Source organism: Sinocyclocheilus anshuiensis, unplaced genomic scaffold, assembly GCF_001515605.1.
Source record: "Sinocyclocheilus anshuiensis isolate Anshui unplaced genomic scaffold, SAMN03320099.WGS_v1.1 scaffold702, whole genome shotgun sequence".
NCBI lineage: Eukaryota > Metazoa > Chordata > Actinopteri > Cypriniformes > Cyprinidae > Sinocyclocheilus > Sinocyclocheilus anshuiensis.
The window spans coordinates 1,107,585-1,134,515 of record NW_015548184.1 but is presented as its reverse complement, the minus strand read 5'-3'; the positions used below and the strand labels follow the sequence as shown (position 1 = coordinate 1,134,515).

At 37.0% G+C, this 26,931-nt stretch overlaps 4 protein-coding genes and 1 pseudogene across 6 annotated transcripts in view; 3 read left to right on the top strand and 2 right to left on the bottom strand.

Moving 5' to 3' along the window:
- LOC107704937 (kelch-like protein 32) overlaps positions 1-9,362 on the bottom strand; it is a 26,477-nt gene extending 17,115 nt beyond the window's left edge. Inside the window, exons 1-6 of one of the 3 annotated variants that reach the window (XM_016508003.1) lie at positions 9,156-9,362; positions 8,982-9,082; positions 8,287-8,515; positions 7,473-7,585; positions 6,155-6,335; positions 30-137 (exon numbers count right to left, since the gene is read on the bottom strand). In XM_016508003.1, coding sequence (XP_016363489.1) covers positions 30-137; positions 6,155-6,335; positions 7,473-7,495 — 312 coding nt within the window. In that variant the 5' untranslated portion in view covers positions 7,496-7,585; positions 8,287-8,515; positions 8,982-9,082; positions 9,156-9,362. Of the gene's footprint in view, positions 1-29; positions 138-6,154; positions 6,336-7,472; positions 7,586-8,286; positions 8,516-8,981; positions 9,083-9,123 lie in introns of all 3 variants that reach the window. The other 2 variants (XM_016508002.1, XM_016508001.1) reach the window with 2 other exon arrangements.
- A 1,653-nt stretch (positions 9,363-11,015) lies between these two features.
- LOC107704862 (protein FAM26F-like) lies at positions 11,016-13,062 on the top strand (annotated as a pseudogene).
- A 963-nt stretch (positions 13,063-14,025) lies between these two features.
- On the top strand, positions 14,026-17,712 carry LOC107704861 (protein FAM26E-like). Its single transcript, XM_016507879.1, has 2 exons — positions 14,026-14,644; positions 16,660-17,712. Exons 1-2 carry the CDS (start codon positions 14,087-14,089, stop codon positions 17,047-17,049), a joined length of 948 nt encoding a protein of 315 aa, XP_016363365.1. The 5' UTR covers positions 14,026-14,086; the 3' UTR covers positions 17,050-17,712.
- Positions 17,713-19,284: 1,572 nt separating this feature from the next.
- LOC107704860 (RWD domain-containing protein 1-like) lies at positions 19,285-22,246 on the top strand. Its single transcript, XM_016507878.1, has 7 exons — positions 19,285-19,480; positions 19,887-19,952; positions 20,641-20,771; positions 20,897-21,040; positions 21,547-21,679; positions 21,770-21,832; positions 21,945-22,246. The coding sequence occupies exons 1-7, from the start codon at positions 19,408-19,410 to the stop codon at positions 22,055-22,057; spliced, it is 723 nt and encodes a 240-aa protein (XP_016363364.1). The 5' UTR covers positions 19,285-19,407; the 3' UTR covers positions 22,058-22,246.
- A 281-nt stretch (positions 22,247-22,527) lies between these two features.
- Positions 22,528-26,931, bottom strand: part of LOC107704935 (amine sulfotransferase-like) — a 9,139-nt gene continuing 4,735 nt past the window's right edge. The window contains exons 2-7 of the mRNA XM_016508000.1: positions 25,966-26,127; positions 25,396-25,604; positions 25,099-25,225; positions 24,910-25,004; positions 23,565-23,745; positions 22,528-22,975 (exon numbers count right to left, since the gene is read on the bottom strand). Coding sequence (XP_016363486.1) covers positions 22,845-22,975; positions 23,565-23,745; positions 24,910-25,004; positions 25,099-25,225; positions 25,396-25,604; positions 25,966-26,127 — 905 coding nt within the window. The 3' untranslated portion in view covers positions 22,528-22,844. The remainder of the gene's footprint in view (positions 22,976-23,564; positions 23,746-24,909; positions 25,005-25,098; positions 25,226-25,395; positions 25,605-25,965; positions 26,128-26,931) is intronic.

Genomic DNA, 26,931 nt, shown 5'->3' with positions numbered 1-26,931 from the left:
TGTAGCTGTGTGGGCTATGCTGAATTTACCTGGCCTGTGTAGGCGAAGTCCAGTGCGTGCTTCAGTCCCACGCTAGTCACACCCTGGAGAGTTACCTCATCTGCCTCACTCTCCACCATGCACAGACTGAACATGGCCTGAACACACACACACACAAACATATAAGCAGGATGCACTACAGAACTACAGTAATATAGCATCCTGTAAATAGACTTTAAAACATCAATAAACTCTTCATTCAAGTCTAAGGAGTCTCATACTGAGAATGAAAGTAAGTACATGACCATCAATCAGGGCGTACTTTAGTTTCACATACACAAATAAAGAGAACAAGAGGCCAGTGCTGTCCCGCTGTGTTCTCTGGCAGGAGTACATTAATCAAAAGCACTGAGTGCTGTCACAGAGCGAGCATAGGATGGTCATTGATCAGAGCCCATGGAGGAGAGGAAGTCAAAGGACACTGGATCATCATTACCCCTACCAAACGCAACAGATCAAACCTAACTGCTCCTAATGATGAACATCCAGTGTTGAATAAAAAAAGTGTGATCTATCTACATATCTCTCAAACTCAAGGAGCAATAACTCTCCGATGCAGATTAAGTCTGGTTCAGGATTAAAATTAGTATCAGTGCATAGACCTTTGAAAGAATCAATAGATATCTAATGCAGGTCTTGGCTCAGTCTGAAGCCTCCATGTGTTAAAAGTAGATGCCAAGTGTTTATCATCTTACCTTTGTCATCTCACCTTCAGAAACTTTTCCCCCAGTAGTATCTCACAATTGAAGTGCCTTGTACAAGTGTACCGTTTTCCTATTTTCTATTTTAAGAGCAGCACTTATTTAATGCCTGACCTCGGCTGACATTCAGACTTTCAAAAGGAATCATTAGAGCTGAGATTTGTTGACACTACTTAGAGAGCTCCTTACTGGGACACCAATGCCCATAAGCAAGATTTACAGGGTTTTTTGCAAGGGGATTGTGAGCACTAAGGATGACCAGTCCTGAGTCACATGTCTGGCTGGATGACTTCTGTTCTGACCTTGGAAAAGCAGAGCAAGCTGGTCAGACAGCAGCTTTGCAGGCTAATTAGTTTACAACGCATGCTTTTTGAGCCATATGATAATGCAGAATCATTTAATGCCTCACATCAGTGTTTCCGGCATTGCTGCACTGTGAATCTTCAGTTACCAGGCAATCATATTTCACATGAACTGTGAATGCAAGTTTTAAGTCTATACAGTGTACCACTAAAACTGTGGCAAGAACAAAACAGACAAAAACAACACACAGCACTACCAGTGTAGTCTGATTCACAAATTACTCTTATGAGCTGTTTTTTAATTAATAGTTCAAAGAGATTAATTATTGCTTTGAATCAGCGAATCCCTCACTGAAGTTAATTGGCCAGAGTGGTTACTGAATCATCATCGGTGTCACTGAACTTACTTGTGTCATGATTTTTGCTGATGTCATTAACTGTTAAAGATATACTTGTAACTTTAACAGCGTTTGTCGTAACAGACAGACAGACAGACAGACAGACAGACGGAGATAGATAGATAGATAGATAGATAGATAGATAGATAGATAGATAGATAGATGCACAATATAAATTTGTGTTTACTCAAAGAGCTTTGCTATACAAACATCTTTGGACTAATGTGTAATGTCATTATTAGTGTTTGTCTTTAATGGCAGTGCCACAGGCACTGATTACACCGTTCGCATTTATTCATTAGTGCCGCTGATGTGTTAAAGCTCGAAAGGATGCAATATCCTGTAATTTCTCATGGACATCAGGCCTGAAAATAGAACAAGACAAGTGCCACTGGGTAAACTGGTATCAATTTTACATATTCTGAAGATAATGTGACTGGTATTTAACTGTATATAAACTCTCTGCCACATTTCTAGGGTGGTTCTGAGTGCTTTCGTGCATCCATATAATGGTTTTGTCACCATCTTTTTGTTTCAAATAACACGTCTCTCCTTAACAAGCCCTAAAATTGTAGGTATAATTCATGCACAAACAATGCAGGACCACTTGCGAAATACTTATGATTTAGGATTAATTTTCTAACACAAATCATTTTGTTATTCACAGTAAAGTATCAGACACATGCTCATGCATGTCTACCTATTTAAATCTATTCAACCGTTTTTCAACAGTATGGACAGACGGTCGGTCGGTCGGACGGACGGACGGACGGACGGACGGAGATAGATAGATAGATAGATAGATAGATAGATAGATAGATAGATAGATAGATGCACAATATAAATTTGTGTTTACTCAAAGAGCTTTGCTATACAAACATCTTTGGACTAATGTGTAATGTCATTATTAGTGTTTGTCTTTAATGGCAGTGCCACAGGCACTGATTACACCGTTCGCATTTATTCATTAGTGCCGCTGATGTGTTAAAGCTCGAAAGGATGCAATATCCTGTAATTTCTCATGGACATCAGGCCTGAAAATAGAACAAGACAAGTGCCACTGGGTAAACTGGTATCAATTTTACATATTCTGAAGATAATGTGACTGGTATTTAACTGTATATAAACTCTCTGCCACATTTCTAGGGTGGTTCTGAGTGCTTTCGTGCATCCATATAATGGTTTTGTCACCATCTTTTTGTTTCAAATAACACGTCTCTCCTTAACAAGCCCTAAAATTGTAGGTATAATTCATGCACAAACAATGCAGGACCACTTGCGAAATACTTATGATTTAGGATTAATTTTCTAACACAAATCATTTTGTTATTCACAGTAAAGTATCAGACACATGCTCATGCATGTCTACCTATTTAAATCTATTCAACCGTTTCACCTAATAGAAATCAGGAATAATGCAAACCTTGCAGGCATACAACGTCAAAGGGTAGCTGTCAAACAGAGCCAACAGCTTGCTTTGATTTGTGTACACAGTAACTATATTCCATGTTTTACATAAGCCATGACTAGCCTTAGTCAGTCATTTGATAACAAAGGCAGAAGGTGTCCTCATCAGAAACCAAGGGCTAAAATCAAAAACAGAGGGATAAAATCTTATCATTCTAGCCCAACAGAGGTGGAGAGCTTCCCAGGAGACATATAGAGATAAATATACCTGCCCTATTTAATTCTGTTCTTTGAACTGTGCAGATAATCTTTCTCTCTGTCGCAAAGCTGGACGTATTTCTTCTTTGTAATCTTCTGAACAAACCAAAATCAAATCTCACTGTTATGGTTTTCAGGCCGCTGCCGACTTTTTATTTCCTGTCTTGCCTTCTATGTGAACTGTACAGTGGTGGGCCGTCAGGGCCAGCAAAGCCTTCTCTGCTGGCCTAAACACTATCAGAATCACTGATTTAGTTTTAATATATTTTTCCATGAATGTGTATTAAATTATTTCCAATAGTCTATTCTCTTCAGTTCACAGCTTTTCTCTTGGTTGCACTGCTTCCAGCAGTGTACGTTTATATTAGAGCTTTTATCCAATCATATTTCAGCAATCGTGTTGCCAGGGTCAAAGAAATCTGCCTTAAGGCCTTCAGAATCCACAGTGCAGGCGTCTGTTAGCTTAACTCAATGGCAATGAAACCGTTGCTTTAACCAATCAGATTTCGAGTTGGCAACACCAGGGCCATCTAGCTGGCTAATGATAACTCAGCATTTTCTCGTCCTTTGATTGGATGGTCAGCATACTAGCTAGCAAACAGCATCACTGTAAATCATTTTATTAAAACTTAGTAAAACTTTTATTACTGTTTCTCAGGTTTAGATTTTCAGTGCATTTTGAAAAAATAAGTGGCCTACTATATTTAGTAAATCTAAAAACAGTAGTCCTAATGACTGCGAAAAACAACCACACACCTTTATATTAGAGCTTTTATCCAATCATATTTCAGCAATCGTGTTGCCAGGGTCAAAGAAATCTGCCTTAAGGCCTTCAGAATCAACAGTGCAGGCGTCTGTTAGCTTAAATCAATGGCAATGAAACCGTTGCTTTAACCAATCAGATTTCGAGTTGGCAGCACCAGGGCCATCTAGCTGGCTAACGATAACATCAGCATTTTCTCGTCCTTTGATTGGATGGTCAGCATACTAGCTAGCAAACAGCACCACTGTAAATCATTTTATTAAAACTTAGTAAAACTTTTATTTCTGTTTCTCAGGTTTAGATTTTCAGTGCATTTTGAAAAAACAATATTTGCCTACTATATTTAGTAAATCTAAAAACAGTAGTCCTAATGACTGCGAAAAACAACCACACACCTCCTCGGCACCGGCTCTGTGAAAGACTCGTGAAGATGAAAAACCACTAGAGTATGGTAGGTTAATTTTCATTTTTGACTCTTTTATCGCTTGATGTGTTGTATGCTGATGTTATTTGCGCGATATAAAGCCAGGTTTAAGTTTCCGTAAGAGTATCTGTTTCCCGAGTGGAGCTGTATTAACCGGTCTTTTCCTCCGGCCGCAGCGCCGCTGGCAGAGGCAGACCAGTGGGGAGATGAGAGTCTCAGAGGTACGTTAAAACACATGTATACACTTTTCTTCATCGTCTTGTATGAATTATTTTAATGTTACTTGCTCACTTTCCTAGTAAAGCTGTGCTAACCAGTATTTTCCTCCCGCAGTGCGCTGGCAGACCGGCGGGGAGACTCATGAAGACGAAATAAATCGGTAAGAGAACATTAAATTGTTAGGTCAACTTTAAAACACATGTAATCACCTTATTTGTTTTATACCAATGCTATCTGTAAGGTATAAATGCGTTTGGGTGAATAAATGTCTGTAAGAACATCGGATGGACTGTATTTGTGTCATTTTGTTAGGTTAATGCTTCAGCTACAGATGATGTGTTGCGCGATTGTTAATTGGGTTTCTTTCTTTAGTAATGGCATTCATTTTCGCTACATAAGATACCTGTCTGTTATGTAGTGCCCTGTTATACTGCATTACTGTGTAATATTTATGGTTTCTATAGCCGTGGCATCATTATGATGGTATGAAGAGATGGATTAATTAATGTAGGACGCCACTGAAGGCCTAGGTGTAAAATGCATGGCCCGCCACTGGAACTGTACATATTTGAATCAGGATTGCACTGCTAAAAAGGAACATCCTGTCATTGTTTACTCACTATCATGTTGTTCCAAACTCGAATGACTTGTGTGAGGGACTAAAGAAGATGTTTAACAGTATGTTAAACATTTGAATGTATGTACACGTTACTTTTAATATATAATGACTTATACATCTTACATTTCTCTTTTTCTCGTACATAGCTTTGGATGATTTCAGAAGATTTGGAATTTTGCACTCAAGTTGAATGGCAACTTTAGTGGTACGTTTATGGTGCTTTTTTCATTTTTGGAACTCAGCAGCACTCGTCCCCATTCGCATTTATTGTATTGAAAAGAGCAGCGTGAACATTCTGCCAAACATCTCCCTTTCTGTTCCCAAAAAAAAGGATATTGATGGAGGCCTTTTTCTGGTGATACATTGGTAAATCATAATTCTAAAGTCATAATTATGACATCAAGCGTTGGAATTATGAGATAATAACTCATAAATAGATTAAGATTAATATTAAAAGTTATGACTTAAGCCATAATTATGACATAAAAGTTAGACTTTTATAACAATTGACCCTTATCTAATCATTTTGAATTAGTTATTTTTGTTGTTTTTTGTATGTCACAACTATGACTTCATATCTCATAATCTCTTATTGTTCATAATTTAGATTGTCAGATTAGATTGTTAGATTGTTTGCTTCCTGACTGCTCTCCACTGTTGTATCATTATAAAGGCAAAAATAATAAGAAAACCAAAGATAAAAGATCAAATCTAAAGATAAATCTAAAAAAAAATTTTATTATGGCTTAGTACGTCATAATTCTGACTATTTTTATGTCATAATTATGATGTATACATGTACCATGTACCAATTATTTATTTCCTATCTGGTGGAAATGGGCTACCATAGATATGGAACGACATGACAGCAAAAAATATATATTTTTGGGAGAACTATACTCTTAATAGATGCCAGCAGAAGTGTAGCTTTATACAGATCATAGAAACCTAAAGAAACTTGTGTGGCAGACACTCTCATTGATCATGTTTCATGAGATGGAATCTATAGAGTGTAAAATCTTACCCGGAAGTAATCACTGCAGGCTGCCAGGACTGCCTTGTGAGCATGGAACTTCTGCTCCCCGGCGACCAGGGTGACATCGCAGAGCAGTCCGTCGTTGCGCTGCTGATTAAGGGCAGAGAGGACAGAGTCCTGGTGGGATTTGGACTGACACAGCCTCTGTCCTGTCAGCATGTCCTGAGAGCTGAGACACAAGAACAATGCTGCAAGACAAGCCTATGCTTGGAAATTGTGAACATCTCATCATGGAATCCTGTGGCCAGAAACAATGAAGTGTGCATGTGTGCGTATGTGTCTTTCTTCCTGCTGCTGAACACTAGGTCTATCAATATCTATTCAGTAAGTGAGATGTCATTGATTCTTACTGCTCCTGAGGCCCTGAATAGCTCTTTTCAGTTCAACACATTCAGATTTAGCTCTCATTCTCTGTCTGTACACTGGGAAAAAAATTTTTATTTAACAAAAAGAATGCATCAAGAATATAGTAAATTTGCTTGTTTATATTTTGTTGTAGTACATGTAGTTTTACTGTAAATATTTAAAGATAAATATAAATGAAATTAATCTAACAATTTTTAAGTTTAAATTATATACATTTGTTTTAAAAACAAATTAATTGCAAGCAAGATTATATTTATAATACTTTAGCAAGGCAATATTTACACTTTTACAATAAAATTATATTATTATAAGTAAAAAGTATGAACCTTCTTTGAATTAATATGGATATGGGCATTACCAAAAGTTGCTGAATAAACCAACACATTTGTTGGTATTTTTTGTTAGTTATGCACATTGGAGTGCTAAATGCTACATGACATATACATGATTTACCCTGATGGCATATGCGGGTGACACTGTGTTCCTTCTATGTTATTATTGACAACAGCTGCTGGGGTGGGGGTGGAGGGCACTGCTGAAGTCATCATGTTGCTCTCCATTGTAACTAACTATAAGTGCTATTTTCACTATATTTTGATTTTAATACTGGTTAATTTTAATCTTTTATCATGTTAATCTTATATGTATAGATAGGAATTGTAGAATATAGTCACCAAAATGCCTCCGCAATGTCCGTTATATCATCACTGTAGTAAATTTAACAAAAACTGTTTTACAGTATTAGTTAACACGAAGTAATACTGCCTTGGGAGATAAAAGCTTCAGATGACCTCAGACATCCTCCAGAGCTCTTTAAATAAAGCTGACCATGTCACAACACCTCCCATCAAATCCAACGGTGTCTACATCAAATTAAAACTCACCAAAGCACTAAGGACACAGTCACCTCTCAAGGTAGACTGAGGTTTGCAGAACGTACCTGGGAGGAGGCTCAGAGGGCATGCTCCTGGAGAAGAGAGGAGGAGGAGGAAGGACTGCTTCCTGCTGATACTACAAAACACCAGACAGGCCCGACTGAGCATGTGCAGCACTCTATAGTGAAACAGAAACAGCTAAGACTGAGAGTGAATAAGGACACAGCTTACATATCTGAGAAGCCTCTGATAGCCTGAATATCTGAGCATCTCAGTGGAGCTACTGAGATGAAGAGCTTTTAAAGATTTAAATGATTTGCTTCTGCAAAACGGAGTAAAATATCTGCATATCACATACTATTAAGATTTTTATTACAACTAAGCAAATTTCCTCCCACAATTCTTAAACTAAAATTATTAGATAATATTTAAATTGTATTTATACTTTATGATAGCACTTGTTGCACTAGCTTTAAGCTGATAAAAATAATACTAATACAATTTGAAAAATAAAATAAAAAAATCAATAAAATAAAATCATTGTGTGATCAGACAGGATGACAATTGCACACTGGACCTGGGAACATTACAGTTGCGTCGCTGTCTATGCAGGGTCTGAGAGCTCTCACATTTCATCAAAAATATCTTAATTTGTGTTCCGAAGATGAACGAAGGTCTCACAGGTTTGGAACGACATGAGGATGAGTAATTAATGACAGAATTTTCATTTTTGGGTGAACTATCCCTTTAATTTTCTGTATGAAAAGCAAAGGAGTGAAAATATGACCAGGCAGACATATTTTTGATAGATTCACTCATGCAGTAATGCTCATCCAAAGCACAACAAATTAGAAGAAACATAATAAAAACACCACTCACCCTACTGATGCACAATGTGTTTGGATACAAAACAGCTAGAGGCAAAGTTCATTCTGATCCAAAATCAGTCTGTGACGCTCCTCTCATAAAGCCACATGTGATGGTCAAATGGTTTCAAGGCAGAGAGTAGGCGATTTCATGCAGGACTCTTTGGAGCCTAATGGCCCATCATGTCTGAGGCATCCCAGCAGATATTGATCTGATTACAAAATGACTTTCAGCCAGCAGACTGTAGTCCACAGTCGATGGAGGAGAAAAGAAGAGGGAAAAGGAAAGACATACGAGCCGTAAAACTAATGTCCATGATACAGTATGATATATATTTTCTCAATAGCTTTGGTGTGTCACTCAAATGGTCCCATGTATCATCTTTAGCCTGTCACTGACCTACTTAACCAGAATACACCCTTAATCCATCAAAGTAGAGGTGGCTGAATGTTTAAGTCAGATACCGTCGCGTTAAAATCAAAGTGCAGGTTATATTGCTAAAAAATAATAATAATAACCTGTAGGCGGATGTTATATTGTCCATTATTGGTATTATTTTGACAAGTTAATTACGCAACCCTGTCACTAAATGCAGATTAGAGTGATAGGTCGCCTTCACAATCACTTTTAAACCTCAACTGTCAAAGGTCTCCTAGCAACAGAGCAGAACCAGGCAAGAATATTTGGGCAATAAATGTAATCCTCACTGAAGACCCGCCCAGCTGCAACCTCATGACATTCATCTGTGAAGTGTTTCGTCAACGTTACATCCATTCAGCATCCATCCGTAAACACTGTCTAAACGCTTCTATAGGTTAGAAAATATACAGGGTAAAAATACAAACATACACCGGGCTAAAAAGCGCACGCATGAAGTGTACCTTCGCGTCCAGTGTCCTCTTCTCTCGGTCGAACCGATTTTATCTGACGTCGGGTCACTTGGCAACTTTGACTGACCCAAACAAAATATCTGCATCGACCCCCAGGAGAAAAAACTGTTCAGAGACTGGGGATGTAACTCGTCACGTCTATGCCCGATGCATCTGAGCTACTGTAAATGCAAGTCTTAATCAGTCCCCGCCTCTTGCGGTCACATGCACGGGATCATGTGTGTCCACGAAGCGCCGAATATAAAGTGTAAACCAGCAAAAACATTGTGAGATTTTCTTATTGGTTTTGAGTGAAGTATATATTGGTATATGACATGTTGTTTTATAACATAATTAGTGAATAAATAGACCTACAAATTAAAAAAAATGTAGCCTACAATTATTTGTAAAATATATAGGTTTTAAAGGGGTCATATGATGCGATTTCAGTTTTTCCTTTCTCTTTGGAGTATTACAAGCTCTTGGTGCATAAAGAAGATCTGTAAAGTTGCAAAGACTAAAGTCTCAAATCCAAAGAGATATTCTTTATAAAAGTTAAGAGTCAGCCACACCTACCTAAAACGGCTCGTTCTAACACGCCCCCACATATCTACGTCGCTATGTGGGAAGATTTGCATAACGCCGCCAAAATGTTCACGCAAAGAAAGAAGGCGTAACTTTTATTCTCACTGTAGTATCATGCCTGGAGCTGATCAGTGCTGGTTGCTGAGGAACTACTACAACTTTGCGCTGTCGATCGCCGGATCGGCTTTAACGCAACGTGTAAAAAGACAGTATAAGTCATTATAATCCATAATTATGTCCCCACTGGATGCAACGAATGCCTCGTTTATAATGGGTTTTCATGTTTTTGAATCATCGCTCCGGCCTGACAGGGCATCATCACAATATGGTAAAGGGCGTAACATCTCCGTCACACGCTTGAGGTATTCGGCCAATCACAACGCACTGGATAGCTGGCCAATCAGAGCACACCTCGCTTTTTTAGAACGATGAACTTTGTAAAAATCGACGCGTTTCAGAAGGTGGGGCATAGAGGAGAAACAATAATGTACAGTATGTGGAAAATAATGTGTTTTTTGAACCTTAAACCGCATAAACACAGTTCATTACACCAAATACACAAAATACTGTTCTTTTTAGCAACATCATATGACCCCTTTAATTAAAAAGCCACATGAAACACCCTAATTTAAATTATTAAGATTAAAAATCTTAAAATCTTAAAATATTTTATTGCATAAAAATTGTGGCTAATTTTAAGTTTCATTCAGTTTTAAGATGTTATTCATTTATACTTTTTATCCAGAAATAACACTTTTAAAATGAATTAAAATTAAAACAGACAGCTTTAAAGGCAATTTTTTTGCTCCCTTGTTGTATCACAGCCAAATATTGTCCTATCCTAATAGGCGATTTTTTTGCACCCTTGTTGTATCTCAGCCAAATATTGTCCTATCCTAACAAACCATACATCAATGGAACGCTTATTTATTCAGCTTTGATGTAAATCTCAATTTCAAAAAATTGACCCTTATGACTGCTTTTGTGGTCCAGGGTCACATATGCAGATTGCCACATCACACGTCATTGAAAGCATGAAGTGTTTTGCATACTGTGCCACATTCGCTTGCAATGCCTTTAAACTAAACTAGTGTGTAGGCTTAACACTTACATTGTGTTTTTAGTTTCTTCATTTTTCATAAAGTCAGTTTCCCATTACAGCTGAAAAGCTAACATTAACCAGTTTTTCTTAAATTAAGTCCAACTCTTTGTATGCTTTTATTGTGCGCACGCTTGAAGGTGACACTCAGTAGTGTCTCATAACGGAACTGAGAGTGTCATTTCATGGTTTATTGTTTAAGAACAGAGAGCTTACGGTCGTCAGCTGGCAGGCATGGATAAGTTAAAATCTTTGCTTAGCTTCACTCAGAAACAGCAGACCAATTTAGGATTCGGATTGATCGCTCTTATAACTGCTGGTAGCGAGCACGTCTTCTAAAGTGTCCTTGCAATGATTGGAATTTCGTTTATGGCAACGTCTGCCTCCTCGTACCCGCGCTTGCACTGCTCATCTCAAGTTACATGTTGAGCAATAAAACATGGAAATTGTTCACGGGTCTGTGCCTTAGGAAATCGAAGCTATTTCGTTTTAATTACGCGATTGGCTTTTTGTGTGTTTTTCTTCAAATCACCACGACTGCAGTTGCTCTACTCAGAGGGGTGTATTTCGAGTGCTCAATGACTGGCGCCAACATTACACTTTTTAGACGTAACCTTTGCAACGAAAAGTTTCCTCACTGTCGGACAGAGTTGGAGAAGTTCCCTTGTGATGGAACCGCAATTCCGCAGAGTGAGAGAGTGGCTGTGCTGTCCATCATACGCGCAGAGTCGCAGGTGAGCTCACATGGCATGATTATTGTTTTTGTCCGAGAGAGAGAGAAAAAAAAAATATTTCACTTGGATCTCAATTCTCAAATCTAAGACTCGGACAGACATGAGCAGTTTTACTTGTGACCTGACTTGGACTCAGTAGGCCTGTAAATTTAATTGGGGTTCGACTTTTGAGAGGAATTTTTGTCAGACATTGTCGGGGTACAATACATTGAGATTATTTAAAGACATTTTAAAACCGTTTTTGTAATGTATTTGTGATGCGTGGCTAAATCTGTAATTTAATTATAAATAATGGAAATAGTTGTGTTTCTTCAATGTACTAACGCTGATTTAAATCGCTGGAGCCTCAGGAAAATCAAGGAATGCTAACAACAATGTTCTAAGAACGTTTTTCCAACGTTTCCATTAAGTTATGAAAACATTCATTCTTAATGTTCTCTGAACATTCGAAATAACCCGTTTTTAAAATATTTTAAAACGTTATTTAGGTTAAATGCATTTTATCCATTTTATCAAAAGTTAAAACGTTTTAGAAAAAAGCATTCCATGAACCATGTATAAATAACGTTTTGAGAACATCATTAAAGACCAGATAACGTTGAACAAACGTTCTATTAACATTACTGGAATAATGACTGTTCATAAGTTTGAAAGAACGTTGCCAAAATTCTGATAACGTTTCCTGTTAGCTGGGTTTGCAGACTTTAGATCACTCTGACTAACTTGTAGTCCATTATTCATAGTCATAGACAAAAATCTTTAGGTCTACCAGAATAAATATTTTTAAATGCATTAATAAAGGAAATTTTCTCATTTACATTTTCAGAAAAACAAAGGCAAATTTCTTAGGAGTGGCATTTTCAGGCAGAAGCCTAAATGTCCTAACCTCGTCATAAGGTCCTCTACAGTCATGTGCTTTAACATCTCAGTTTTATTTTTCAACAAATATGTCTCTTAATATTTGAATAATTCTGGAAAATACTTCTAGGTACTTGGTTGGATCCTGATAGGTTCTGTGATGACGTTCACCTTTCTGCTCACATGCACAGCCAGATGCTATTCTCCAATCAGTTACATGCAGCTAAAGTTTTGGAGGATGTACACTCAGAAGGAGAGTGAGTTTTTGGACAACTATACAGCTCAGCATGCCGAAAAGCTTGCAAAGAGAAACATATCAAGTTTCTTTGATTTAACCAAACCCATTCCTATGAAGAGTCCACCCAGACAGGCCTGGGAGAAGATATCCTCTTTTTACAAGTTCCGAAGCATGGACCAATACTACAGCATCCTGCACAAGCATGTGTGCACTTGTGAGGACCTTGAAAATCCGGTAGTAAGGCCTTCGGTGAGATCTGAAAATGATTTTTCAAACCCAGCAGCACTTGCATTTGTGGATGAAGGCAAACTGGTACTGTAGGCGCTGTCTAGCGCTGTCGCAGCTTTTCATGCTTTACCCTGTTATTATGCATAAACAGAGCTGTACTTGCTTCTTTATTTTCTGTGCCTTTTACAGTGTCAGTTCACTGTTCTTCTTGTATTGCTATTTTAGCTTTTCTTTTGAATACTACAATTGTATGATTTTAACATTACTGGGGTTTTGTTGTTTAATTAGAATTTTGTCTTTCAATATATTTTTTATATGAACAATAAAAAACTTTGCTTATGGCAAGTAGAATTTTTCATAAGTGTCAGTTGTTTTCCTCATTCATTAGTATTTGAACAGCTGTGCCCTGACCATTTCTAAAGGACTGTACAAACAAAGAGTTACATTATATGCTAGACCTTTGGTGTCACTTCATCCTGCATCATGCACATGATGATTAGTGATCTCATATTTCAACAGGCAGCACTTTTATGCTTTTTTCATGAAGTAATCATGTATAATTTGAAAATTACACTGCTAAAAGCTCACTCAAAAAAATCAATATTCATTAAGTTCTACCATTTGCGGTTAGCGTTACGGTTAAATCTTTATGGTAGAAGTGCAGGGCACAACAGTGGACACTAGAGCAGAACAGAAACTGTCTCCTCATACAGAACCAGAATGAATCACTTCCTTTTTAACTAATGTAAAGCATTATGTTGCAATACACCTCTTTGTTTGACCTAACATGCGCTAATCTGCTGTTCCAGCTTCTAGATTTCCAAATTCCATTGCTAGCAACCTCCAGATTCTGGCATTCCAATAATGAAAAGCACATTGTCAGTTACAAAGCTCGGCTGACAATTGCATTGTTGGGATTTTATTTGTTTGACTGCTGTTGCATGATGTGTAAATGTCTGTAGTCTGTTGTGACTTCTGGCAGAACCTGATGGGTTGGTTTTGGTCACAGCCCTTTACTGAATGGGAGGGGGGAAAGGATGGACAGGGGAGGGATTTGATGAGCTGTGGGGAAGCCAGAGACAGAAAAGGAGGAGATAAAGGAAGTGTGGAAAACAAAGTGAAAATAAGAGAGCGAGAAAAGGGAGTGCCATAGCAGAAATCATCTCTTTCAGTTCAGCAGCTTATTTGGAGTGTTGCAGCCATGTCTGTACCAGCTATGGATTCGTTTAAGACTATCCTAAAATTCCTTACCAATCAGAAGACCACTATTGGTTACAGCTTCATGGCTATTTTGACAATAGGTAGTGAACGAATTTTCTCCATGGTGTCTTTCCAGTGTCCGTGCAACCGTAGACAGAATTTTGCATATGGATTAACTTTTCTGATCGGCCCTGCTGTTGTCTTGCTGGCGATTGGACTCTTTGTTAGTACACGTCTTTGGCGGTTATATACTGGGTGTTGTCTCAACCCTCTCAAACTCTGCCCCAGGGGTAACTTTATGGGATGTTTGCAGGTGTTTGTAAAAGTGCTATCTGGAGCCTGCATTGCCCCTGTCATGTGGCTTAGTGTAGCACTGTTAAATGGAACTTTTTATGAGTGTGCTGTTAGTGGCCTGGATGAAAATGTGGTGGTGCAAATTTTCTGCAAAAACAAGACACGTACATGCCAGGACGAGCTCCCCAGAGTGCCCTGCAGCAAGTCCCAGCTGCCTCCGAATGAAAATATGGAACTGCTGTTGATGTTACGAGCCCAGTCACAGGTGAGCACAGACTGTTAATGTAAAAAAATAAATAAAATTCTTATACATATACAGTATATATATAGATATATATATATTTTTTTTTTCTTTTCTAGAATACTTCATTAAAATTGGTCTATCACAGTACTCAGCAGACTGATATTTCGTAACTGTATATCAGTCCATTCATTGGGCACGCGATTTTTCGTAACACACCGCAGACTTGCACTCTTGGGTCAATCGCAACTGTCGCCATCTTGTGTTGTTATGAAAATGACCCGAGATGATTTAATTACTGTAATGTTGTTGCAATGTTCGTCATGTTGCTAGGTACATTTTTTTTTTTGTTCGTTTTAGTGGAATCATTTTTTCTTAGCAGAAGCTTTAAAGATGCGGTCACCCTGTTCGGCAAATTTTCAATGGCGAAATGCAGTCCATGTGATTGGGAATGTTGCATGAAGAGGCAATCACAGATACATTTTAGTGAAATTTCGCAAGCAAAAAATCCCACCCAGCAGCTAATTTCATTGGTTAGGGTTAGGGTGAGGGGGTAGGGTTAGGAGTTAGTGTTTGGTGTAGGCATTCATCACTGTGATTGATATGACCAACGAAACTGCTTTAGGAAAAAAATCAGGCCAATAGACCATAGTCAGGGTAGCGCCATATTGATAGGAACAGCTGGGAGGGAAAGAATTACACTAGGGCTCAATTGACTGTACAGGTGTTTAACAATGTAATGATTGTGCAAATAAGGAATGTCTTTCAGAGGAAAAAAAAACAGTTTTGAAAGTTCTAACTGAGAATTACAAAATCTAGGACCTTTATACAGTGCATACCATTGTAAAAACAGTATATCCTCAAAGCCTTGTTTTCATCCACGTTAAATTTCAAATGATATCTAACATGATTAAAGTTTATTGTCTTTAGCGTGAAGATGAATGAAGCACAGCTCACACTTAAGTCACTTTTAAAGGGGTCATATGATGCGATTTCAAGTTTTCCTTTCTCTTTGGAGTGTTACAAGCTGATTGTGCATAGATAAGATCCCTGAAGTTGCAAAGACTAAAGTCTCAAAACCAAAGAAATATTCTTTATCAAAGTTAAGACTCTGCCATGCCCCCCTAAAACGGCTCGTTCTAACACGCCCCCACATATCTACCTCACTATGTGGAAATATTTGCATAATGCGGCCCAAATGTGCATGCAAAGAAAGAAGGCATGGTTTCAGTAACCGCAGTTAGTGTTGAAGCAGCCATGTCAGGGAGACGCTGTGTGTTTCTAGGCGAAAGCAAAAGCACATTATTAGGCCTTCAGAAAGTAGATGCATTTAGGAATCTTTAAGATTACTTACAACAGAACAGCAATGCATTTTATGGACAACCATTTCGTGAACCTAGGAGAGGAGGTAATTCTGACGTTGCTATGACAATCTGGCGCTTCTGAATCTGCTAACTGTTACTGTTTTGTTATTAGTTTAAGTATTTGCTATTGACAGCGTTTGAGAGAGGCGGGGCATATAGGACCTACAATAATGTACAGTATTTGAAAAATAATGTGTTTTTTGAACATTAAAGCATGTCAACATATTCTGTTACACCAAATACACAAAATAATGATCTTTAAAAAAGCATCATATGACCCCTTTAAATCAAGCAGCTTTCTGTTGGTCAGCACGGCACGGCATGACCAACTTGAACATAAGCTAAATCTGCACGGGGAACCTTTTCTCCTCATGCAAAATTCCTGATTGTGTGGATTCCTATTGGAATGACTGGATTTTGCATGCAAAATTTAGCCGAGCAAGGTGAATATGACCGTATCTTGAGGGCAAAAGATTTCCCCCGACAAATTTCACAAAAGGTTCAAACTGGTCACACAATTTACTGCGATGACCAACAGAAAGCTGTTTAAAAGTATTTTATATTCACAAATACAATTTATCTTTTTGCATGCTAAATTTCGATAATAATAATTTGCTATAATAACTTAAAATTATTCTATCTTATAACATTCAACTGATTTATCTATGTTTGCAGATCCTCGGCTGGTCCATCATTATCATATCGGCAACAGTAGCCCTAATTGGAACTTGCTTTAAGAACTGTCGCTCTCAAGTAAGCTACCTTCAGTTAACTTTCCAGAAGATCTACATGGAGAAGGAAAAGGAAAAGTTTGAGATGTTTGCAGATGATTATGCCACCAAACTGGCAGAGAGAAACCTCAAGAGTTTCTTTGACAACAAAAGTCCCGAACCATTTCCCTTTCCAAATCACAAGGCCTGGGAGGAGATCTCTACTATATACACTTTTAAGCAAAGTGAACAGTACTACAGCACACTGCAGAGATATGTGGAGCGTGCAGATCGGGACTACAGCCCTGAGAAGCGTCCTGTTCTAGAGGGGCAAGATGGCATAGAGATGACATAGAACACTGCATGGACTGGTAATTAGAAAAAGTAGAGCTCAGAATATGGCCTTGAAGACAAAAAGCCACTGTGAATCAAGACGGAATTATTATTATTATTATTTTTTTTGTAGCTACAACCTGTACTGAAAGTGTTGTAATGACAGTTTTTGGGAATTTTGTTTTGTCTATCGAGGAAGTGGTTGTGGCACTATTTAACCTGCAAATACTTTGTTCAGTTTTATACTTCTGTATCAGTGAACCAACACAGATCTCAGGCCCTAAATTTGCATACTGCTTGAATGTTGCATTTCAGGTTTTACAAAGTCAAAAAAGGAAGAAAAAACACTTCTCAGGGCATTTGTCATGTAGGCCTTGTGCACTCTTTGAATCTGTATAGCTCTCTTATTCCTCTCTATATTTTAAAATCTTTTTCACCATATCCTTATAAAACAGGTAGTGTGTTTGATGCACGTTTATGCATGATAACCTCAAAAGATTTTGGTACTGATAAGTAACTGTCCAACACTGATTCAAATCTACAATAAGGTCGCATTGCACTTATGTTAACCAACAAAATATAAAACATATAAACCGCAATGCTTATTTCCTTTGCTGGTTTTAAGCAGATTTGACAAACAGGATTGGTTGCGGGTTCGAGTCTCGTACCGGCAGGGTTTGTAAGTGGGGGGAGTGAATGTACAGCGCTCTCTCCTACCTTCAATACCACGACTGAGGTGCCCTTGAGCAAGGCACCGAGCCCCCAACTGCTCCCCAGGCGCCGCAGCAAAAATGGCTGCCCACTGCTCCGGGTGTGTTCACGGTGTTCACTGCTGTGTGTGTGCACTTTGAATGGGTTAAATGCAGAGCACTAATTCCAAGTATGTGTCACCATACTTGGCCACATGTCACTTCACTCATTTCTTCAGTAGTTTTGACCCACGGATCAGCTCTGTATAGCATTTCCTGCACTGTTGTGAAAGAAAAGTAAATATACACAGGTTAATAGTCAGTGAAAAAAAATAACAACAATATTAATTTATATTAAACTGTGTTATTCAATGTAAGGCTGTTTAACGTTAAAGTTAAGTGTGTAAAAATATTGCTTAGAAGTAACAAAATGTAGCCTAATAACTATAATGATATTAAAACTGAGTCAGAGCCACAGCCTTGCCCTTGTGTACAAAGCTATGAGATATAGCGGCTGACCTGAGTTTGAGTTCTGGCTCAAGTTCCTTTCCTTTAAAAGCAAAGGCACAGGCAATAACAATGGGGAAAAAAAAAAACTAAATATAAGTTGTACTAACAAAACTGTTACAGATCATTTACATTTGTGGATTTGACTTTGTACCCAGAATATTAATAAATCATTCACTAAACTGAACTATAAATGACAACTCATATTAATAGGAACCCCAAACACACAGTCCATCTGTTAAACTGTTTATTTATATATCCTATAATGTTTTGTGTTTTTGCAATTTTGTACTGAATGCTAATACTGTTCAGGCTTTGACAAAATACAGAAATTTTACCCTCTTCTACCCTGCTGAAAAAGGCAGCCTAGTTTGTTCAGCTGGTAAATTACCAATTAAAACATATTGCTGGATAACAGTATAAGGTGCGTTTGTAAGCTTAGCCTCTTCCATGCCTTACCATGATGGCAGTGGTCAAGTTGATCTAACTGTAACAATAACAGCCTGTGGCAGTAGCTACTTCCTAAAGCTAACGTGTATTAAGTGAATTTAAGCTGGTCTAAGCTGTTTCAACCATAGGGCTTGATAAGAAAGAACTGTACACAAAACCATATCAAGAATAAGGAAAGGCCTAGATTTTTGTTCTTGCTTGTATAATCAATAAATGCACAATCAATAAATCTACTCTTCAACCAATTTATCATGTGAAAGAGTTTGTGCAGCTAAATAGATAAACAAAACTACAGATTAATAAGTAATAAAAGACACAGATTATAAATTGATTTATGTAAATTGGGATTTTAACCTAATATAATTACATGTATTCATTCACATATAGTACATAAAAATTAAACTTGCTTTGATTGTGGAAAGGCAGTTTGAAAGTGGCTGGATCGCCAGGCTATATAATCCATGCCAGAATCAAGCCTTTTCACACGTTTATTTTTATACATTGTTTATTTTAAATACAGCCTTTTTGTAATGGATTCAAGAGTGTGACAGCATGAATTACTACAATGGTACTAATATTTAGCAGAGCAAGTAAAATCGAGGTGTTACTCTTTCTCACGCCTCCCAGACCAAGCTCAGACATTACTGATGATCGCAGATAACATCGTTGCTAGCCGGGCCTTAGCACACGTTTCTTCCATGCAGGCTCTAATCTATGGACATTTGTGACATAAAATGACAGACTACGGCGAGGAGCAAAGGAATGAACTAGAAGCAATAGAGTCCATTTACCCAGACTCGTTTACAGGTAAGATTGACAGCAAAGTTTATGTTTTATGCCTATAAAATCGCCACGCTGTCCGTTAGCTGACTAACGTTAGCTTTTCATCAAACAAAGTTAGTTAAACATACGAGCGACTCGGTCATCTCTTTGATATCATTCTTCATAGCAGCAGATTAAGCTGTCGAAAGTTAAGAAACAAATCAAACAATAACCGATGGCCTGCAATAAGATGTCAAGCAGAAGTTGTGTCAGATTTATGTTTACGTGCTGCTTTGAATTAACTGTGGAAGTAGAAGTTTAGTCTGTGGTCAGTGGTCTGGTCACCCATATCTGTTTACTTCCAGGCTGTGGGAAGTGATGAATAATAGTGAGCTCTGTATATTTCATTAGTTTGTTTGTTTCTTTCCTTACAATATTTTCATTCACGCAGTGCTTTCCGAGGAGCCCACAAGCTTCACCATCACAGTTACTTCTGATGCGGGAGAAAATGAAGAGAGTAAGTTCATATGCTTTATTAACTGTGTCAGTGCACGGCATATGTAACAGTGTGTTTTACTATAATTGACCCTGTGAACTGTCATATATGATACATGAGGCTTTTATGACTCATACATTGTTATAGGAGGAAAAAAACACTGCCAAAACTGAGCAAAAATATGTGATTTGGTGCAGTTGCTGTCTTGCTGATATTTTTGCAGCCAGAAAGTAAGATGAAATTCTGCTATTTTGTAATGTAACTAAATAAACTCTTTGCAACAGACTGCATACATAAAATGCATATATAGATATCACTTGTCACTCTAAATCAACCGATAATTCTTAGTTTTATGATCAAAGCTCTGTAGTTTTTATTGTGGAGGGCAAAATGTATAATGCAATTCGGTACAAAATCAGTTTTCACAGATTGTATATAGTGCCAGATTGACAAATGCCACAAAAGGTGGACATTTTTACAACAATACTAAAACAGCTTTTACTTTGCTAAAAAATGGGGTAAACTATCAATCAGGGAACAAAAGACAAATAGAAGATTGTGTACAAGTTTTTTTTTTTTTTTTCAGATCATGTTGATAATTGAGAGGCCCTAGAAATTTGTGTGTCAAATATGATACATAAGTAGGCTTTACTTTTAGGGTTAAAGTGTAGCTCAAAGCAGCAACATTACTGATTTCTGTCTGTTGTAGCGGTGGAGGTGACTCTTAAGTTTACATATGCGGAGAAATATCCAGATGAACCCCCTCTGTGGGAGATCTTCTCACAGGAGAACCTGGAAGATTCAGACACAGAAGACATTCTAACACTTTTAAAGCAACAGGTCTGCACACGTGACATCTTACCCTGCAAAAACACATTAACAATTGATAAAGTGCACATACTGATGTTGGGGATTTTTTTTTTTACTGCCCTTTAGTCCTGCCTAATAACCTCTTTCTTTTGTAGGCTGAAGAAAACCTGGGAATGGTTATGATATTCACATTGGTGACAGCTGTGCAGGAGAAACTTAATGAAATAATTGACCAGATTAAGAACAGAAGAGAAGAAGAGAAACTAAGAAATGAAAGGGAGGCCGAAGAAGCTGAGAAGGTTTGTTTTGAGCATGTCTTCTGAATGTAAAGGAATAGTTCACCCCAAAATGAAAGATTACTGAAAATCTACTCAACCTCAGGCCATCCAAGATGTAGATGAGGTTGTTTCTTCATCAGAACAAATTTGGAGAAATTTAGCATTACATCACTTGCTCACCATGTGAATGGGTGCCGTCAGAATCGGAGTTCAAAAAGCTGATAAAAACGTCACACCAACACACCAAAAGTTTGTTTAGCCACAATAAACAAGGACTTTTGAAAGGCCGTCAGTGAAGGCAAACAATGATTGTGTTAAAGGTGTAATTACAGCTTCTACCAGAAGGGGGCCATGAAGACTAACAAAAGGTTGACCACTTGGGTTGAAACAGACCCACCCAACTGTACGCAGATGTTGCTATTGTACACTTTACAGAATGAGGTTGCTTTGAATATTAGATTTGTTATTAGTTACATAGCTATCATTTATATTAAAATGAAATGTTGTTCTTTTGTTGTTTTTCTTAGCGTGCATTCCAAGGCACTGTGGTCACAATTGAGAACTTCTTATCATGGAAAGCAAGATTTGAACAAGAAATGGCAGAACTAAAGAATAAAAGGCAGAAAGAAGAGGAGCAGTCAGGAAAGGGAAAACTTACAGGCGAGTTGAAAACTTATTAAAAGCAGTATATAAACCCAAATCTGAACCACCTTTTCTTATGTTGTGTTTATTTACTTTTTCATGTTACAGGAAAACAGCTCTTTGAGACAGACCATAATCTTGACACATCAGATATCCAGTTCTTGGAGGACGGTAAGCACTCTCAATTATTATTGTTGTGTATCCGTTATATAGGATGCCATTTGCTTTTTGAAACGTAAACTCGATTTTCCTTCAAAGTTGGTCTTCTCTGCTTTTTTTCTAGTTGGGAATAGTGTAGAAGTAGACGAGTCGCTGTTTCAAGACATGGATGATTTGGACTTGGAGGAGGATGGCCCTGATTTCAACCCACTGGACTTAGGCAGTGATGAAGACTGAATTGTGTTAACTCCCAACCTGACATGAATGATTTAGATGCCAGCAGCCTCATGGAGCAGGACTTCAGCTCACCTGGTTCTAAACACAAACTTTTTCAGTCACTGCCATCTATGTTGCAGCATATTTTACAATAACTGTCAAACCCAGTGTCATTTGTTAACTATTACTATTAAAAAAAACATTCTCTTATTCTGCTGAATGGCTTCATTTACACAAGATTTACATTAGGCTGATGTTTCCCAGAGATGTGACCTGGCTGGTATTACAACCTGAGTTTAACTCCAATCATTCACTGTCTGTCTAAATACAGTAAACGCCAATAAATAAAAGTTTACCAAAAAGGTTTAGCATATGAAAATCAATGCTTCTTGAAATCTCAGAAATCGGATGAAAATCTAATTATTTTACTTCAGTTTCTGATTAACATTTAATTTATAATATGTATCAATATTTAAATGTTTGGGATTCATTTCATTTTGCTTTTGACTCAAAACAGCTGTTTATTTCACTAACAAAAAGCACAAGCAACAGATTTAGAATTGAATATTTTGATACAAAGACTCTTCTTTTTAAATGGTAATTGCAAAACAGTGTTCCAGAAGAGGACAGCAGTGCTTTGTCACGTATCTGTGTCTTAAGCTGCCTTGAACTTTAAATTTATACAATTCAGGAAACAAATTAGATATTTGTTTGTACTGTATATTACTGCTCAGAAGGGTTAGGGATTTTTTTTTTTTACTTTTCTGTTTTCAAACCCTGCTGAGTACACATTATGAGACTGAATAAATCATGGTGTGACAAGATCACTCATGTCCCAGATGAATGAAAGAGGAACAGCTTTCATCTTCTGTTGGTACACTTTGTCAAATCTCTCATTCTGTGCCACCGTGAAGTAGTTCTTCCAGTCACCAACAGTTCCTGTTAAGCAGTGAGGTTATATATCTAGTTATCTAGTCAATAATTCAACAGGTTAAAAACATTCACATTACTCAATGGAAGAGATTAGTGACTATTCTGAAAGTTTATCTTCATATCATTGATATGTTTACAACAGATGTAATTCTTACATGTATTCAATGACTTACAAAATATAACTATAATTTCACTGTAGGAATGATAAGACGGGTGGAAACACATTCAAGATACTGTGGTTTGTAGGAGTCTTAAGAGAGATAATCAACCCAAAAATGAACACACAGATAAAGTATAATTATTACGTTCACTGTGAGTAAAAATCATTGTGATTATGAAATGAAGATTCTGTCATTATTAACTCACCCTCATGTTTTCCAACACCTGTAACTTACTTCTGAGAACACAAAAGATCTGAATTAGCAGCCACCATTTACTTTCATTGTATGGAAAAAAGGCTGTCAGTAACTACTGCGTCAGACTGGTTTAGAACAGCATGAGGGTGAGTAAATGACGACAGAATCTTCATTTTCACGAGAATTTGATTCGGATAGTTTACTGATAGTGAACTGAAGCACAGCGAGATGTTATATACCTTTCCTCATAAAGGCTCCCTGCTGGTGGTTCAGCAGGATGATGGGGACCTGCTGGTAATTGGCCTGAGGATTGTCCTTCATATTTTTGAAGGTACTGTGCTCAACAACATCATTCAGCTGCTGTGGTGTCAAGTTCCTCCCCAAGAACGAAGCGATCCTTTCAACCACTGACTGCAAGTCCTGTAAGCATGCACTGTTGATAAGTTACAGTAACAATTCTGGACTGAGCCTCCTACTCTGAGGTTAAGAAATGAACAGGTTTGTGGTCAAATGTTTAAAGATTTGTTAAAAAATGTTTTTTAATGGTTTTGAAAGAAGTCTCTTGACCAACAGCATTTATTTGATCAAAAATACAGTAAAAAAAAGTAAGGTTTTCTGCGGGTTTTATGATGGTAAATGTAAGACTTATTCAGAGCTTTTCAAGACAAATTAAAGAAAATGTAAGGAATAAACAAATAGAAACACTATGTCAATATGTTCTCTAATAGTAAATATCAACATAATTGTATTAGCAACACTTTAAAGTTTGAAAATACAACAATTAATGAAATACTGTTGTTTTTATCAATATTTTGAATATATTATGTTTTCCTTTTAATTTTATTTAAGGTTTTAGTAATTTTGTTGTGTTTTGTCAGTTTCATTAGTTTTTTGTCTATATAATAGTCTATATGTAATTTTTTTTTATTATTTCAGCTTAAGTTTTAGTTATTTTATTACATCAAGGTAAACCAAATGAAAATAAATGATGCTTTGGCAACTAGCATAACATTCAAGTCTTTTTTTTATTTTCATTTAATTTAATTTATTTTATTTTTAGGCAAGAAAAATATATATTTTTTTGTTTTAGTTTTCAATTCCTTAGAATACAAGACTTGATAAAAATACGGAGGAAAATATAAATTTGTGCAGTGCAGCCAATTTTTGATGTCATGACTATAATAAAACAATAAAAACATTATTACAATTAAAAATACATGTTTTCTAATAAAATGTAATTTATTCCTGTGATGAAATCTTCTAAATCATCAGCAGCTGTTTTCAGTGTCACATGATCCTTCAGAAATCATTCTAATACTCTGATTTGGTGCTCCAGAAATATTTCTTATAATCAGTTACAAACAAACAAAACAGTTTTCACAAATAAACTGCTTAGTATTTTTGTGAAAACCGCATGTGATACGTTTTCAGGAATCTTCGCCAAATAGGAAGTTCAAAGGAATAGTATTTAATTGAAACACTGAATTATTGTATTTCTTTCAAAAAATCTTACCGATCCCAAACTTTTAAACAGTAGAGTGCAGTTTATCTTATTTATCAGTAAAACAAGCAAACCAGTCAAACCTTGATCATCTCCTCATATGTAATGTACAAGACGTTCATCTCATCATTGTGGGAGCACCAGCTCTTGACATGCTCAAACCAGCAATTACCAAAAACTGAAACAAATGATATTTGTTAAGGATTGTTGATCAAACAGTTGATTGGATAGAAACTGCAACTTAGATTTAAAAAAAAAGGTATTTTGTTTACCATTTCCTTCCATGAATTTCTCAAAAAATGTATCAAAGTCTTTTGGGGTCTCCAGCATATTTGCAAATTTGTGAAAATGGAAGTAAGACACCAAAACATCCTTTGGATTTCTGGCCACATAGATGACCTATTAGTCATTAAGAAGAGTAAAGAGATCATGTAAACATTTGCAATAGACTGAAGAATTTTAAGGAGACTGCAAGAGAAAGCAGCGGTCATAATTATTCAGTCCATTGGTAAGACTTGATTATTTCACTGAAGCCAGATGCAGTGGCACCTTGATAAAAGCGATCTCACCTTGCCCTTCTTTTGTTTCAATCCAAGTGGCATGAATTTGTATGGTAGATGAGACACATGGATCCTAGGGGAAGGGGCAGAAACAAACTGTTTCTCAGAGTCTAAAAGTTCAATCCATGGGACACGCTCAGAATTCAGCTGATCATTTGTCGCTGTAACATCTCCCTTGACCTCTATCAGACTGAGGATTTGCTGCAACCAAATAGTGCCTGCCAAGACAATCAACAGAAGGAGGAACACGTTTACAAATTCACTTATTAATTGCACATAGGATATCTATTAATATTACTGATCACTGAAGATTTTTAAATTGTGCCATACTTAATAAGCATGCATTTTTTGTGATTACAGTATAAATCTAATGTTTGTGAAGGTAGGCAGACTCCCATAGAAAACTGGATAATAGGTGTCTGACTGAGATAAAGATTATAGCAACACAAATATAGTTGAGTAAACAGTACAATTTTCTCAGCCAAAAACAGAAGAAATGTTACATATAAAGGTTCTGTATGCTCTTTGGCTATTGCACTTCTAGCAGTAGTACCATGTGGCTGCTATGTTCTCCCTTACCTGATTTGGGGTAAGTAATGACAAAGACATCAGAGTCTCGAATCTCAAAGTTATGAATTTGATCCACCACCTCAGGAGAGTGGATTCCAGATATCAAGTTGAAGCCCCTGTGAAGGACCAGCTTATATTCAAGAGCCTCACAACTGCTGTGATTGAAACCCTCTGAGGGACCAAAAGACGTGTAAATAAAGATAGAATGAAATTTAAAACATTTGTTATACATCATATGTCACTGTCTAGGCTACATTCTGATATTCACCAAGAGAATAGCCCTATACTCACATACATTCATCAAAAGAGATATTTGCACAAATTAAACAATATTTACATTTAAAACCTAAAATCTCTGAAGTGAATTAAAAGTTCATAAATATATTCATGATAATGATATGATGTCCTATAGACTAGTTTAGTGTTTGTGGAACCTATTTAATCCCAAATCAAATCTGTGAGCATATGATATAGGCTATTGACATCCCAATAAAACAAACAGCATTACTTATAGGAATCCGTGTATCATTCGATCATTCATTTTTTGATTTAATATTGTCGGCTGACCAATCAGCAGAAAGGGGCGTTTAATTCCCGCCCACGTGTAGAAATCAAATATTCAAGCTGTTTATTCATTTTTCCACCCATGAACAAAAAAATGAAAATTTAAGCGGAATTCTCGTTTTTTGGGGAAAAAAAGAAGAAAAAAAAGAAAAAAAGGAGCCGTTTTCTAATTTTTCTACTTTCAATATTAAATCCTATATATCTCAACAAGACCAGATGAAACTTCTAAATTATCTAAGCTAATAGAGTGTGCTAAAAATGTAAAAGATTGGATGACCAATAATTTCTCCTATTAAATTAGGATAAGACGGAGATATTACATATTGGACCAAGAGACAGTACACAGAATCTCTTGGATTACAATTTGCAACTAGACGGATGTACTGTTACTTCCTCTACAGTCAAAAATCT

Excerpts from the sequence above, each read along its gene's own strand:
- LOC107704860 (XM_016507878.1), top strand. The coding sequence starts at position 19,408 with ATGACAGACTACGGCGAGGAGCAAAGGAATGAACTAGAAGCAATAGAG. Across the intron at positions 19,481-19,886 it reads TTACCCAGACTCGTTTACAG|TGCTTTCCGAGGAGCCCACA; the intron begins GTAAGATTGACA and ends TCATTCACGCAG. Across the intron at positions 21,680-21,769 it reads AGGAAAGGGAAAACTTACAG|GAAAACAGCTCTTTGAGACA; the intron begins GCGAGTTGAAAA and ends TTCATGTTACAG.
- LOC107704861 (XM_016507879.1), top strand. The coding sequence starts at position 14,087 with ATGTCTGTACCAGCTATGGATTCGTTTAAGACTATCCTAAAATTCCTT. Across the intron at positions 14,645-16,659 it reads TGTTACGAGCCCAGTCACAG|ATCCTCGGCTGGTCCATCAT; the intron begins GTGAGCACAGAC and ends CTATGTTTGCAG.